Source organism: Mastomys coucha, unplaced genomic scaffold (assembly GCF_008632895.1).
Source record: "Mastomys coucha isolate ucsf_1 unplaced genomic scaffold, UCSF_Mcou_1 pScaffold21, whole genome shotgun sequence".
In the NCBI taxonomy this organism is placed as follows: Eukaryota; Metazoa; Chordata; class Mammalia; order Rodentia; family Muridae; genus Mastomys; species Mastomys coucha.
Window position 1 is genome coordinate 38,820,902 of NW_022196904.1, and position 16,180 is coordinate 38,837,081.

Genomic DNA, 16,180 nt, shown 5'->3' on the forward strand with positions numbered 1-16,180 from the left:
TCTAAGGTGGTTATGATTGAATCAGCTGAAAAATATAGTCTTGCTGCTCTTCATCATTTACAACTCACAGCATCTATATACTCAGCTACTTCAAGACTTCTGGCTGCTGGGGTCAGCTGGCTGGAAGACATGGCTTCTTCTGCCGAACCACAGGGTCCTGAGAGTGTGTAATATAGTATGGTGTCTGGGCCTCATACCTGTCTTTGTAAATTGTGTATAAGTCTTATGCTATTATCGGCATGGTGAGCGTTGTGATTGAATAGGTGTAAACCATCTTTTTGTTTTTTTTTAAAAAGAGATTTATTTATTTTTATTTATATGAGTACACCGTAGCTGTCCTCAGACACATATCACAAGGGTACATTGGATTCCATTACAGATGCGTGTGAGCCACCATGTGGTTGCTGGGAATTGAACTCAGGACCTCTGGCAGAGCAGTCAGTGCTCTTAAACCACTGAGCCATCTCTCCAGCTCAGTGTAAACCATCTTTGTTGAAGTTGTTATCTCATGAGGATGTTTCACAGGAAACCATGGGGGCTCCTTTGTCTTTACATTCAGGTACAGAACAATCACAGACAAGTGAGTCCTGGTTTTGGACCTGGGCTATTTCCATGGCAACAAAAGTTGCAAAGAAACAGCAAGAAAGCTTCAGAGGAAGTTAGCACGAGAAGTTCATTAATGCCAAGAAGGATGCAGACATGATACTTTCTGATTAATGCTTTTACTCAGGAGAGGTAGAAAAACTAAGTCAATGGAGAGCTGTTGGTGGACCACTGAGGCATGTCAAGTCACAAGGCTGAGAGGAGAGTGGACAGTGGTCAAGTGCAGCAGGGCAGTGCTCACTCCAAAGCCAGCTCTGAGGTCCGGGCAGAGTCTCTTCATCACGGCTCCACTTTGCTGCTTGACATCTCTACTGTGTTTTCAGCTGTCTCAGGAGTGTCCTGCAGCGCCCTCTGGAGAACCATTTGGAAGGTCTGGTGCTTCAACTGATGCCTGAAGGAGCCCACGAAGAAGTAAATGATGGGGTTGGCACAGCTGTTAACGGCAGTCAGGACGAGGGATGCCAGATAAAGGCCATAAGCAAGTACACCATAATGGATCTTAATCCAGATTAACAGGAACCAGTGGATGCCAAAGGGCAAGCCGCAGAGGAGAAAAACCAAAACGGTTAGCATGATGGTTGCATACAATCTGGTGAGCTTCATCCGCCCAGCGCCACAGAACAACCTGGCCACCAGAGCCAGGCTGGACAGAAAAAGGACCACAAACAAAAATATCAGGCATGCGGCCGTAAAGAAGTTCGATGCCAGACACCGGTTGTCATTTTCGTATTTGGTATCTAAGAAGCCACAGAAATACCTATTCAGAATGCAGATCAACAGTGACAGGACCCAGATTGCAGCACACATGATGGTTGATGTGTGTTTTGGGCGGCGGCAGCGAAACCAGATGGGGCACAGGACAGACAGGCAGCGCTCAGTGCTGATGGCACTGAGCATGCTCAGGCCTGCGATGTAGGGAACCATCATGACCGTGTTAAAGCACGGGAGGAAGATAATGTTAGGGTAGACAAACTTGAGAAGCAGCAGTGTGGAATCTATGATGTGACAGAGGAGGAAGAGGAAGTCAGCCAGGGCCAAGTTTAGGATGTAGACTGAGAAGGCATTCCTGCGCAAGCGAAAGCCCAGGAGCCAGAACACAATGGCGTTTCCTGTCAGCCCGACCAGTCCGGAGATGATGATCATCAAGTTTGGGATCAGGGTCCTGCTGTTGAAACTTCCAGGTATGGTTTTGTCCATTGGATTTGTTGTCGTGAGTGCCATTGGTGAGGCTGAGGCGTTTAGGGCCAGAAACCCTGCACCAGTGCTGCTGGGAACACAAAGAAGGACATGAGACCTTCCTATGAACACACCTTTTGTTAAAGGCATATCTTATTAACACATATTTGTTGGGAACAAGCAAAAGAAAACTATTCTAAGAACTACCGTTTCATTTTCAGACTCCATTTAATCATAGAGAGAAACTAAATCCAAGCTCCCAGGACCTAGGTGGAGCTGGGAACTTCCCCATGGCTGAACAGCTTCTATTATAAGGAAATAGTTGTCAGAGTAGCAGATATCTCAGGGTCATCTTCTCCATCTTGCTGACAGGGTTAGTTTAAGTTTCTATTCCCAGACCCAGGAACTTACTCCTAAGCTGATTGATGAAAACTCCCTTGCTCAACCCCTTATGTCAAAACATGATTGGACAATGCTATAGCCATTCCACTCCCCTATCATTAAGGTTTCATTCCTTAACTAAGCTGTACAATATTCCTTCAGGGTCGTAGTTCATCTCTTGGGTCTGTTCTGTGGCCCCGATGGACCAGTTGATTACAATAAATTTTTGTCATCTGCATTGACATGGTATTTGAGTTATGTTGGATTTATGTTGGATTTAAGCAGACCCCAGAACATATTAACTGTATAAGGTGATGAGTTTTATTATGAGATTTTCAGATGTTTATAATGCACTTCATTTGTGATCATTACTTGTCAGGCCTAACTTGCCTGTTAGGGATAATTATTTTTGTGTTTCAGGGGAGGTGATACAAGGCTGACAGAGAGCAGGCAACTTACTAAGAACCCCAAAGTCCTGAAATCCATTCCTTGCCTTTGAGCAGTCCTTTAGAATCATCAGCATGGTGTATTGATTATATGTGGATGGGAGAAAAGCCAGAGAAGAAATATCCAAAGCCGGTAAATATCCAACTTCTAGATGGCAGTCCGTATTGTAGAATAAGAAACCATCCCGCTTAAACAAAGTACAGAAAGAGTAAGGAGAAGAAGTTGACAACATGGTAGTTAGACAATAGCAGCTGTCTAGGAAGAAAAATCAGGGTCTGGAAGCTTTTTTTTTTTTAGTTCAGGAATTCATAGAGGCCTCCAGGCCAAAGGAGGATGCAGAGAGGCACCCTGGAATGAATGCACAGCTTCCTCCTGTGCTCTCTTAAGAGACACCAGCCACTATGGTCCCAACTCCAGGCACATATGCACCAGAGGATGGCCTTGTGGGACATCAGTGAGAGGAGAGGCCCTTGGTCCTGTGAAGGCTCAATGCCCCAGTGTAGGGGAATGCCAGAACAGGGAAGCAGAAGTGTGTGGGTTAGTGAGCAGGGGGAAGAGGGATGGGATAGGGGGTTTTTGGAGGGGAAATGAAAAAAGGGGATAGCATTTGAAATGCAAATAAAGAAGCTATCTAATAATAATAAAAGAAAAGAAAAGGAAGTAAGTGGAAACCCAGTAAATCTTTTACTTCCAGTCAGGGAGCTTAGACATGTTCAAAGCTAATTTTAGGGCCTGAGGTATTTGTTAGTTATTGAACCAGTAATTTCAAAAGGAAAAGTTATATTTAGTTTGTTGACTAGTGTACTTGGGTTTGTAGAATCCTTGTTTAACATGGCTGAAAAAAAACTAGGACTTAATCAGACAAAGGAATTATCTTCTGATCATGCCATGCGAGCCATTTTAATACTCATCCCTGATCTTTTGCAGTGCTGCTCAAGGCTCTCCTCATATCACTACACGATCCTACTATGATGCCATCCTACTATGATGCCATCCTACTATGATGCCATCCTACTATGATGCCATCCTACTATAATGCCATCCTACTATGATGCCCTTCATCACTACACACTCTCTCCATGATGTCTGCATCACTACACACTCCTCCCTTGGTGCTAATCATCACGACACACTCCCATTGTGATGCTCTTTGACATTTCACACACCAATATGGCGCTCTACCCCTCTACACAATCCCACCATGATGCCCTGCATGACTACACACTCCTAACATGATGCTATAAATTACTACACACTCCTAACATGATTCCCTGCATCACTACAAGTCCTAACATGATGCTATAAATAACTACACACTCCCACCATGATGCTCTACAGCACTATATACACCAACATGGTGCTCAAAATCCCCACAGAACTCCACCATGATGCTCTACATCACATGGAGAACTACAGTTAACTAGTTCACTACTCAAGGATTATTCAGCTAACAGTGTGTATGGCCCTTTTACATCAATCATTAGTCAAGAAAATGCCTACAGACTTGCCTGCCATCCAATCTGATGGAGACATTTTCTCAATTCTCTTTCGGTTTGTCTAGGTTTGTGTTGAGTTGAAAAAAACCCCAATCCAACCCAACCAAACCAAACCAACCAAACAGGAAATACTATGGCCAATAAAGAGAAATATTTCTGAGGACACTTCAAGATTCTCTGGCCATACTCTATCCATTGCATGGTCAAGGGTGCAAACTAGAACACTAATTTGAAAGGCTTTCCTATGAGACAAATGGGACCCTAGGACATTCTTACACCAGTGGAAATGCTTTCTCAGGTTCATTTGCTGAGGTTCTCAGAGGCTGTTGAAGTCATGACCCTTGGGAGTCCAGATACTGCTTGAGTTAGTATAGACATAGCCATTGTTCTTGTGGTGCATTCAGAATACAAAAGTTACTGGATCATGGAGTTTCCCACTGAAATTCCAAAGGAAAGCTAGAAAGTCTGGCAATGTGTAGCAGGGTGGCATTCTTTACAGTGGATGCCCCAAGAGTGTGATAGGTGAACTGACTTCAGGGTAAAGCCTAAACTGCAATGGCAATCCCAGGATGTTGGAAGTGCTACAGATAAAGAATTCTGCAGAGGAAAGGCACAGATACCAAGTGGAGCCAGCTTCAGAGAGAGGCCAAGTGGGCTACAAACTTAGCTTAGCTGCCCAAGCCTGTTGGTGCTTAGATCATGATACCATATGCCTTAGATATTGGACATGGAGCTACAGTGTGCTTCCTTCTGGGTTTTGTTCTTGCTGTAATACGATCCTTTTTCTCGATTCCTCCATTTATCCCTGTTGGGATGGTGATGTTTACTCTGTGTCACAGCTTGATGGGATTATATAATTTGTATATTTTATAGGTGTTCATAGCTGAAAGTGCATCTTGAGTCTCAGGAGAGTCTGAATTTATAATGTTGGATCTGCTGAAGCTTTGGGGACTTTTGCAGTTGGACTGGATGGAGGACTGGGTGGGTTTTTTGTTGTGAGAGAGACAGAAGTCATTTGAGGCTCAACAGTAAAACCTTGTGGTTTAAAGTGATATATTGGAGTGTCAGGTTGGGGAGGGGTGGACTTTGTCACAGTTCATCATGACTGTAAGTTTGATTAGGTTAAGAAACACCTGGGAGATCCAATGAAGCATTATCTCTCGATATGTGTGAAAGGTCACCTCCAGAGATTAGCTGATTAGTGATAAATATATTAAACCATTGGTGGACTCCATATGATCGTTGTGTTGTTGGGAGTTGGGGCCTACTTGGATAGAATAGGTCTGTGTAAGTGTGTTCCCTGGGGTCACAGCTTTCTCTAGCATCCCCTCTGTATGCTGAGTTCACTTACTAGTTCTAGTGGCCTTTGGGGGACTTAGAACTGCTGATTAGAATTAGAATTGTTGAACTTAGAATCTTGTCACCTGAAAAAGTCAGGTCTTGACTTTCTTATTCTTAATTAATATTATTAATTAAAATATTTTATCTTGCCTCAACTCACCAGCGAAGACTTCTAGCACTGTGGTAGTTTGTATATGCTTGGCCCAGGATGTGGCATGATTAGAAGGTGTGTCCCTGTGGGTGTGGGCTATAAGACCCTCATCCTAGCTGCCTAGAAGCCAGTGTTCTGCTAGCAGCCTTCAGATGAAGAGGTAGAACTCTCAGCTCCTCCTGCTCCATGCCTTCCTGGATGCTGCCATGTTCTTGCATTGACCATAATGGACTGAGCCTCTGAACCTGTAAGTCAGCCCCAATTAAATGTTGTCCTTATAAGAGTTGCCTTGGTCATAGTGTCTCTTCATAGCAGTAAAACCCTAAGTCAGGGACTATGTTGAATAATACAGTAAAAGCAAGCATCTTTGACTTTCTTTGTTTTATTTGAGATCTTAGAGAAAAAGCTTCCAGCTTTTCTATGACATCAGCTGTGCCTCACTGAGTATGGTATTTAATATATTCAGACACAGTCCTTTTGAACCTATCCATTCAGTTTCATTTTTGGTATTTTAAAAGGAATGAATTTTAAGAAATGCCCTTTTTGCATTGATTTGGATGATTATACTTTAGTTTTGGGTTTTTGTGTGTATATTTGGCAATGTGTGTGTGTGTGTGTGTGTGTGTGTGTGTGTGTGTGTGTGTGTATGTATGAACGGGGACAGGGCAGAGATTGATGTCCATGGTTATTTTTCTCAATTGCTTGATAGCTTAGTTTTAAAGACAGACCATCTCACTGAGCCCACAGCTCACTAATTTAGTCAGACTAATTGGCCCAAAAGCCCCCAAGGATCCTCTGTCTCTGCTTTCTTTACCGGTATGTGCCACGCCTGGCTTTTATGTGAGATGCCAGGTATTAGAGTTCTGGGCCTCCTGCTTGTGCAGAAAGCACTTTACCAAATGAATAATCTTCCCAGAATCTCGCTTCCTTTATTTTGTTCATTAGCGAAGGTCATGATCTCTATTTTCTAGTGCTGAGGACTGAAGCTGAGGTTGGTGCTTGCTAAATATACATACCACCCTCAGACCTCCTTGAAAGCTCTTGAGCGTGTTGACAAGAATACCATCTGCATATTCAAGGAATGGTTTATAGACTTAGTGCTTACAATGGGACTTTGCGTACCTAGAGAATCTAAGCAGCTTGTTTATTTACTCTGAGCTCCCAAACTTGAGGTTTGTGGTGACCTTGCTGTTTGGGGGGTGTTGTCACTGTTTCACCACTAGAGGGCGCTCCAAGCCCAGGTTTGTCCTAAGTTCACAGTTGGTGTTAAATGGGCCTAGAGGGCCACATCAAAGGGGAAGTTTGGCTCTGTGTTAGATGTTGGCACCTTGTCTGATCACCAGCATGTGCTCAGGCACTGTAGCTCTCTTTCTCTCTGTGGTGTACCTATAGCTCTCATACAATGGTTCGGTGTAGATTTCATCCCCCCCCCCCCCCCCCCCCCACTCATTGCTGCCTGGGATTGGGAGAAGGGTGTAGTGGGCATTGTGGTAGGAAACGCCGACATCCCTAAACCCACAGAAACCATGTAGGACTTGGGAGGAACAGGATATTTCTGTTACAGGCTTCCTTTTGTTGAGGTAAATTCATGGTTAAAAATAGCGTGCTCAGATACAGGTGAAGCAGGCCAGGGCAGAACCCAACCAACAGTCGGCCACTTTTCTTCCCTGGCAGGGGGATAGGTCCAGAGGCTTCGCAACGGTCTCTGTCTTGGGAACAGACATCTATATGGCCCTGGCCAACACCAGAGCCTCACAGTGAATTCTAAGGCAACACCTTGAGGATTCTACTTTGTCTTAAGTCAGTGGCTGGGACGTTAGTCAATGATGTGCCGTCTGAGGTTGGGAATTGGATGGTGGGATATGCTGAAGTCAGTTACACCAGAGAGCTAATGGATGAAGGAACCTGCACTATCTCAGGGGTCCACCAAAGGCCAAACTAAGACTGCTGCTGCTGCAAGTGAAACCCAAACCTGTCTCTGTGGGCATGCCAAGGTGGGGTTAGAGAATCAATATGAAAACGCTGGCCAGTGGATGAGGTGTTTTAACTCTGTCTAGTGTTGGATGTCACTGTAGTGGGTCTGATATTCTGTAAGGCTAAGTCACATATTCACTTTCCTGCCTTATCTCCCAGTGGGTGGAGTCTTCTGTCATGATGAGGTGAGGTAGAGATGAGAGAGACAGCCATTAGCCTGGGCTAGTATGGTTCTCGAGGCTCAGTTCTAGGTCATTTGCTTAGGGGAAGGGGATGTGGGATCTGACTGGCATAGGTGTCATAATGAAACACCTGATACAAGATTTTAAATCTAAGATCTGGACTCAATCTTTTGGGATCTCTCTCTTCTAATGTGGGGAGAGGTGATACAGGCAACTTTCCCCTTTCTGCTTCTAAGGTGTCTTTAAAAAAATACTAAAATCATGTATTCTAGTCTCGTGCCTAGTTCTCTCAGTTCCTGCAAAGATGCTGTGGTGAATGAATAGGTGTTCCACAATGAAGACAGATGGGGAAGACAGTGAATTATCTGGGACCTTCCTGCATTTCCGCTGATCAGCTGCAAGGCTGCCAGAAGTGAGTAGTATGGAGAGGCAGGAAGAATAGGGCCACATTGTAGACCAAGACAAGGCAAAACCCAGAAATACTGAACTTTAGATTTACAGAAGAAAAAAATAGACCCTAACATAGAGTGATAAACAAAGGCATAGGAAACACAATTCTCTCGACCTGAGTAGGGCTGAAATCAAAGAGACAAGCTCCATATGCTGTTTCTTTGCAAACACAAGGTTTAAGACTCTATCTGCACCCGGGTGGTAGTACCACCTTTGATCCCAACAAAGGGAGGCAGAGGATCTCTGTGAGTTCCAGGCCAGCATAGTCTACAGTGTGAGTACCAGGACAACTAGGGTTACACAGAGAAACCCTGTCTCAGAGAGAGAGAGAGAGAGAGAGAGAGAGAGAGAGAGAGAGAGAGAGAGAGAGAGAGAGAGACAGACAGAGAGAGAGACAGAGAGAGACAGAGACAGAGACAGAGACAGAGACAGAGAGACAGAGAAACAGAGACAGAGACAGAGACAGACAGAGACAGAGACAGAGAAAATGAATCTGCATCCCAGAAGTATGTACTGGGGGAGGGGTCCCCAGCATTTCCTAGCTTGCTCACTGTTGCCAAGGAGACGGATTATATTAGGAGAGGAGGGAAAGCCAAGCCCTTTGGCTTGGGAGACAACATAAAACATTTTTAAATAGCCACACCCCAAATGTACCTTGCATCTCAGTTGGATGTGAATGCCTAGTCTGACGAGCTGTGTGGATCCAGGAAGTTGATTATTATCTTGGTCCTGGATCTACTTGGGCAGAAAGTACTATCTGCTAAAGAGGCAATAAAGCCAAACATAAGGGGCAGCTACAGCCTAAAGACTGGAGTTCAAGTTTCAGGGTACAAATGCAAGGGATATGGGAAGAAAGGTGCTGTGATATATTAAAGAACTGATTAGTCCCCAGTAACTGAATATAAATATGCCAAGATGGTAGAAATGCCAGATAAATAATTCATTAGCCCAATGTTAAAGACTATGAACAACCTCAAGGCATATTTGAACAAACTGAGGAAGAGGGGGTGTCAGTTGAAAGCATAGCTGAGGCTGGGTATGGAGGTGCAATCCTCTAGTCTCAGCTCTCAGGAGGTAGAGGCAGGTGGATCTCTGTGAGTTCGAGTCCAGCCTGGTCTACAAAGCAAGTTCTAGGTCAGCCACGGCTACATGGTGAGACCCTGTCTTAACAAAACAAAACTAAAGCAGCGGCAGCAGCAGCAGCAACAACAACACTTGGTGAGAACAATCAGAAACAAGAGTGAGAAGTTCAGCAAGAAAAATGAGACTAAAAATAAATACCCTAAACTACTCAAAATCAAACCCAAACCCAAATGGAAATGTTGAAATTTAAAAGACACATTAAGTTAAATAAAAACCCAGCAGGAAGGACAGGCAGCAGGTTACAGCATACAGAAGAGGAGCAGGAACTCAAGACGAAGTCAAGGCAATATTAGATCCATGAAGCCATAAAGAAAAGACAGGTGGGTATAACTGCAACTTTCGAGAGCTCTGGGCCACTATTAAGAGATCAAATCCAAGAATCCAAGAATTTAACCTACTTACAAAGCAAAACACATCAAAATTATGCCTGGAACTCTAAAATGCAGAAACACATGTTCTTACAGTCATGCATGTGATAAAAAGAAACACAGGAAGTGCTGGATGTCTCTCATATCAACCAAGATTGCTATTTGTGACAAAATTATTCATTGAAAGTGACAGGGTAGTAAATAAGCTCCTCCCTCAGACAGGTACAACTAAGCAATTTATGGCCACCAACTGAGCGCCACAAACTCTAAAGAGATCCTACACATTCGAGGAAGAAAGGTAGCTACAAACACCAGAGCTCAGAAAAAAAATAAAAGGGTTTCACAAGAGGAATGAACAAAAGATGAACAGTTGGAAGCTTGTAAGAGTAACATGTCAAGTAAACCAGAAAGCTTGAAAGGAGGGAGGGAGGGGAGAGAGAGAGAGAGAGAGAGAGAGAGAGAGAGAGAGAGAGAGAGAGAGAGAGAGAGAGAGAGAGGAGATAAAGCATTAAAACCAACCAGCAAAATGATGACATCAAATTACAGGCTTTAGAATATACCCCTCAGTAATAACCCAATACTAAACAGTCTTAGCTCTCCTTTAGAAAGACACGGGATGGCAAGATAGAACTGCTAGTTGACCATAGGAAGCATCCCTCAATGCAGAAATATAGTCTGAGAGTGAAAGGATGAAGACAAAGGGCCAAGAAAGTGAAGGAAAGGAGGCCAGAGCATCATATCCACCTCCAACAGAGGAGACTTGATCAACATCAGTCAGTAGAGATGAAGTCTCCCATTGTATATTAGTGAAGGGATTGATACAAAAGGAAGACACAAGGATCAGAAAAAAAAGAGTAGTTGGGAAGAGGGAGGAGATCATCAGGAGTTGGGGGAGATGAGGGGATGTAAGGGAGGTGATTTTGATGAAAATATAATATGTACATCATGAAAATGATACAGTAAAGCCCATTTCATATTGCTAATATATTAATAAAAAACTGAAAAAAAGAGAATATGAGGATTGAAAATACATATGCACTAAATGTTGGCATGCACAATTTGTAAAGCAAGTAACTGGATATAAAATGATAGAGAAATCCAGGAACAAAAATAGTGACTGACTTCAATACTGCACCCTCACCAATAAATGCATTATCCAGCAAAGTACTAACAAATAAACTTTAGAGTTAAACTACCCCTTAGATTAAAGAGACTTTACATATAGAGAATATTCCATGTGACAGCTGTGAAATACAGGTTCTTCTCAGTAGACAATGGAGATCTCTCTATGAGAGATCACTATTTAGGTGACCCATAAAATCTCAGAGGTATGATTGCTTAAGCAGGACCTCATAATGACAATTTCAGTTGAAATATCAATGTAGGTGGGGGAAATCTCACAAGGTGCAACTCCAGGTGAAAAGCTACAGGTCATCAATGGTTCTTAAAAGAGGAAAGAATCAGTTCTCTTCAGGGATAAGTCCCTTGATAGATTATCCAATCCCAAATAATCAGTCCTAAACACATATCCAATCAAGCAATACTAAGTGATTTCAGTATGTTGTACGTGTGGGTGTATATGCATTCATACATGTGTGTTATAATAATAATTCAAGGAGAGGTTATGGATTTTATAGAGGAACGTATGGGAGGAGGACATGGGAGGAGGATGTGGGAGGAGTTAGAGTGGGGAGAGGAGGGGTAGAAATGATGTACATATAGTACTCATGTATTAAATTTTCAAAAAATTAAATAACCGAGTTCTTTACATATACAAAATAAATTGAAATGTTTTTTTATCTTACAAGATCATAGTAGAATAAACAAAGAAACCAATAGCAAAGAAACTATGAAAACTTAAAAAAAAATGGAGATGGAAACTTTTCTTGGATGAAGAAACTAGGGAGGAAATAAAAGATAACAGCGCCAAAAGGTCAGCCCTAAAACATACATACAAGTAATGCTATATGGACCAAACAAGTTGTACTTAGGAGTGTGTGTGTGTGTGTGTGTGTGTGTGTGTATCTTCTATGTATGTATATATGTATGTATATATAGGATATGTTTGTATGTATAGGATATGTATATATGAATATGTATATGCATGAAATAACAATTAGGGAAAAAAGAGAAGGGTGGGGAGGGATATGTGGGAGGGTTTGGAGAGAAAAATATAAAAATAATATTGGAAAAAATAAGTGACAAAATTTGCTATTTTGAAAAAAAATCCTAGAATCATGTGAAAATCAAAACAGAACTTACATAAGTTTCACATACAGTGAAGGCAGTGCTCATCAGTAGTTTATAGCTAGGAGTGCTTTTGTTAAAAAAAATCAGAGAAAACTAAAACAACTTAATGATGTGCCCCCAAAGTCTTAGATAATCAAGAGCAAGGCAAACCCTAGTTGATAGGCAGAGGCAATAAAGATTAGGGCAAAGGTCAATGAAGTGGACACTAAAAGAACAATACACTGAACCAATAAAATGAACTCATACTCTGAGAAGCTAAACCAGCACTAGTACCATCAGTCAAGCAAACCTAGAGTGACAGAGATAAGACCAAATAAAATTAGGGATTAAAGAGGGGGCATAATGACAGAGGATTACTAGGGAATATTTTGAAGAGTTGTTATCTATCTAATAAATTGGAAAAATCTAGAAGAAATGGATATATTTCCAGACACTGTTAAAAATGTAGTAGTTTTCTTATATAGTAGTAGGAAATTTAGTTAGGGTTTTACTGATATGAACAGATACCATGACCAAGGCAACTCTTACAAGGACAACATTTAGTTGGCGCTGGCTTACAGGTTCAGAGGTTCAGTCCATTATCATCAAGGCAGAAACATGGCAACATCCAGGCAGGCATGGTGCAGGCAGAGCTGAGCATTCTACATCTTCATCTGAAGGCTGCTAGTGGAAGACTGACTTCCAGACAGCTAAGATGAGGGTCTTAAAGCCCACACCCATAGTGGCACACTTCCTCCAACAAGGCTACACCTTCTAATAGTGCCACTGTCTGGACCAAGCATCTACAAACCATCACAGGAAATATACTGAAGAAGAAATCAGGCAATAGTCACAGTCAGTGACCCAGGAAATTCCTAGGAGTAAGTATAACCAGGGTCAGAAAGAATGGAATAGCTAGGATCAGAGGAAACAAATTGAAGAAGACACTTAAAGCTTTGAAAAGACCCATATCTGTCCATTGCCTATATCAGTAATGTGAAAATGAATTCAGGGGAGTCTCCACAAGAGTCCAATTATATTCTTGCACAAATAGAAATAAAAACCCTAAAATTCATACAAACGCACAAAAGGCCACACATGACCACGGCAGTCCTGAGCAAGAACAGTGCTAGAAGCATCACAATGTCTGGTTTCAAATGGTAATACTGACCTGTACCAATAAACCAAGAGTAAGACCAGCACAAGAAGTGGAAAATGGAGACCAGTGTCATAGATGAGAGGATGCAGGTGTAAAACCACACAGCTACTTCCATCTAACCCTCAACAAAGGTAAGTAAGATGGCCTCTTCAGGAAACAATGCTATTAAACAAGAAATCCACAGGTAGAAGATTGAAACTACCCCCATCTCTCATGCTGCAAAAAAACCAGTTAAAGTGATCATCTCAGTCAGAAGGAACATCACTAAGGCAGAAACCAGCAACGGAGGCTGGCGAGGGCACAGTGAAGACAGATCCCCTGACTACTGGAGGGAATATAAGTTATTGCAGCCAGTAAGGCAATCATCATGGCTATCATTCAAAAAGTAGAGCTAAAACTGCCATAGGCTCCACGTAGGCTGCTTTTGGGTATATAGCTCAAGAAATCAAAGTCCATATACAAGAGAGACAATTATAACTATTATAGTTATAATTATGTTTATTGTGGTCTTATTCACAATAATCAAGTTATGGAAGCAACCTACATGCTCATAAAAGGATGTATGGATAAAGGAAGCACACACACACACACACACACACATACACACATACATACACTTTTTTTTTTGGTACATACATACACTTTTTTTTTTGTTTTTTTGAGACGGGGTTTCTCTGTGTAGCCCTGGCTGTCCTGGAACTCACTCTGCAGACCAGGCTGGCCTTGAACTCAGAAATCTGCCTGCCTCTGCCTCCCAAGTGCTGGGATTAAAGGCGGGTGCCACCACCGCCCAGCCCACACATACATACACATACAATAGTTTTATTCAGCTATAAAGGAAATAATGAGGGGCTGGGTTATGGCTCAGTGGATCAAGTGCTTGGGTTCAGATCACCTTCTAAAAAGCCATGGAGATGGTTCAGTGTATAATGCACTTGTGTAAACATGAGGTATGGAGTGCAGATCTCCAGAACCTACTTCTAAGCTGGGTAGCTGCATCAGCTCCCTTTAATCCAAGCACTTGGGAGACAGGCAACAAGCAATGCTGGCTAATTTTCTGTCAGCTTGACACAAGCTAGAGTCATCTGAAAGGAGGGAACCTCAAAAATGCCTCCATGAGATCCAGTTGTAGGGTATTTTCTTAATTAATGACTGATGGGGGTGGGCCTGGCTCATTGTTGTAGTGCCATCCCTGGGCTGGTGGTCTTGGGTTCCATAGGAAAGCAGGCTGAGCAATCCATGAGAAGCAAGGCAGTAAGCAGAATCTCTCTATGGACTTTGCATCCTGCCTCCAGGTCCCTGCCCTGCTTGAGTTCCTGTCCCCACTGTTTCTGATTGTGATATGGAACTGTGAGTAAAACAAACCGTTTCCTACTCAAGTTGCCCTTCCCTACCCAAGTCACTTTTGGTCATGATTTCATCACAGCAATAGTCACCCTATCTAAGACAGGGGTTCCCCAGAGCAAGCTGGCAAGCCAGATTAGCTGGAATTGGCTAGCTCTAGGTTTAGTGAGAGACTCTGACTCAACCAATAAAGTGTCTGGTGGGGAGTGTGATCAAGGAAGATACCTTATTTCTACCTCTAACCTATACTTACACGTGTATGAGCAATGAGATTATTCCAGATTGAGGAAAACTGAGTGGATTGGAGAACTGAAAAGAAAAAAAAGCCCTCATGACAGTACAATTTGGGATTATCTAGGGGATGGTGGAGAGGAGCAAGAGAAGGGAGGAAAGAGAGGGTGGTGAAGCTATGAATCCCATCCAGGTACTGCGTTTACATATGAAACAACATTAGCAAAACCAATTATTTTGTATGATCAATATATCCTGATGAAAAAGATAGCTGTTCAAATTTGTGTCTTAGTGGGGTGGTGGTTGCTTATTCAGCTGCTGTGTTGTTCCCATACCTTAATTAATTTCTTGTCTTCATATCCTTGAACTTTACTGACAGTTTTAAGGAGGACTAGGCTGGTCTGGATTTCCTATCATTTCTCTCCCTGCTTTAAAATCAGTGCTGTTGTAGCTTTGTTAGTGTCTTCCAGAGAACTCACAATCTCTTGAGATTTATAAAGCTGTGCCTTTTTTTTTTTTCATGATGGCTGAGCATTTGTGGGGACAGACATTTCTTTTTCCTTTTTCGTTGGCGGGGACAAACCTCTTCCCTGCTCGGTGTCTAATCTGTGATGCTGAATGGGCAGCGATTTGCTGGCCCTAAGCAATCAGAGCATGCTTTCTGTTTCTCTAGATAGCTGGGCAATTCCCTTTGCTCTGAATTTGGGTGGAGTGGCTGACTGGGCTCTGTTGTTTGGCAACACCACTGCTGACATCTGCAACCCGACTAAGCAAGTGGATGTGTACTGAAGTTATCTCAAGTCTGCTGGAATACTGCATGCATTCTCTGGTCATAAGGTTCTGTGATTTGATGCTCATCTATTGAGCAGGTTAGCAGCAAAAGCTTTAGTGGTAAAGAGATCAGGATGGAGTCTCATGAATATTAGCTAGCAGCTTCTAACCACTCACTGTTCAGCTTGTCTGCACCAAACTCACCAAAAGGGAGTTGCACGGTGCTCATCTTTTCCTCTTGTGGTCTTCATGGCAACTTGAATATGCTGCCCCAGTATGGAGTTATGTGGATATGAGCACACAAAAGATATAACAATAGATTCAGAAATAAGTTGTAGATAGACTCTTACCTTTCCCCCATTCTTCTTGCTGGATGTAGCTCGCTGGCTTGCGTAGAAGGAAAGATGCAGTCACTACAGGATATTTCTTTGCTCTGGAGAAGTGCATTTAAAAGTTGGAAGGAAGTAAAGTTTATCAATACCCCAGACAGCCCTGTGGTTTCCTGCTCAGAGTCCTATTGGCAAGTGGGAGTGTAGGGTATATTACGTCATGTTCCTCCTGAGACATTTCTCAATCTCTAGGTTTTCTGTTTTCTCATAGAAAAGTCTCTCAACTTATACTCATCACAACCCCACTGTGTCCTTCTTCCTGTAAGTGATTGTTGCTTGAAGTTTCCTGCCACCTAGACAATGATGCCAAGCAAAGTGAGCAGTGTCCTCAAGCGCTCAGTAGGG

The 16,180-nt window shown here is 42.6% G+C and overlaps 1 protein-coding gene across 2 annotated transcripts; it reads right to left on the reverse strand.

Moving 5' to 3' along the window:
* Positions 1–426: 426 nt before the first annotated feature.
* LOC116100513 (mas-related G-protein coupled receptor member A) lies at positions 427–15,889 on the reverse strand. 2 transcript variants are annotated; one of them, XM_031384315.1, is made up of 2 exons: positions 15,797–15,889; positions 427–1,867 (listed from the first exon to the last, which is right to left on the reverse strand). In XM_031384315.1, the coding sequence occupies exons 1-2, from the start codon at positions 15,805–15,807 to the stop codon at positions 883–885; spliced, it is 996 nt and encodes a 331-aa protein (XP_031240175.1). In that variant the 5' UTR covers positions 15,808–15,889; the 3' UTR covers positions 427–882. The 2 variants fall into 2 exon arrangements, with proteins under 2 accessions (XP_031240175.1, XP_031240174.1); XM_031384314.1 differs by having other exon boundaries at positions 427–1,870; positions 15,797–15,885.
* Between the last annotated feature and the right edge of the window lie 291 nt (positions 15,890–16,180).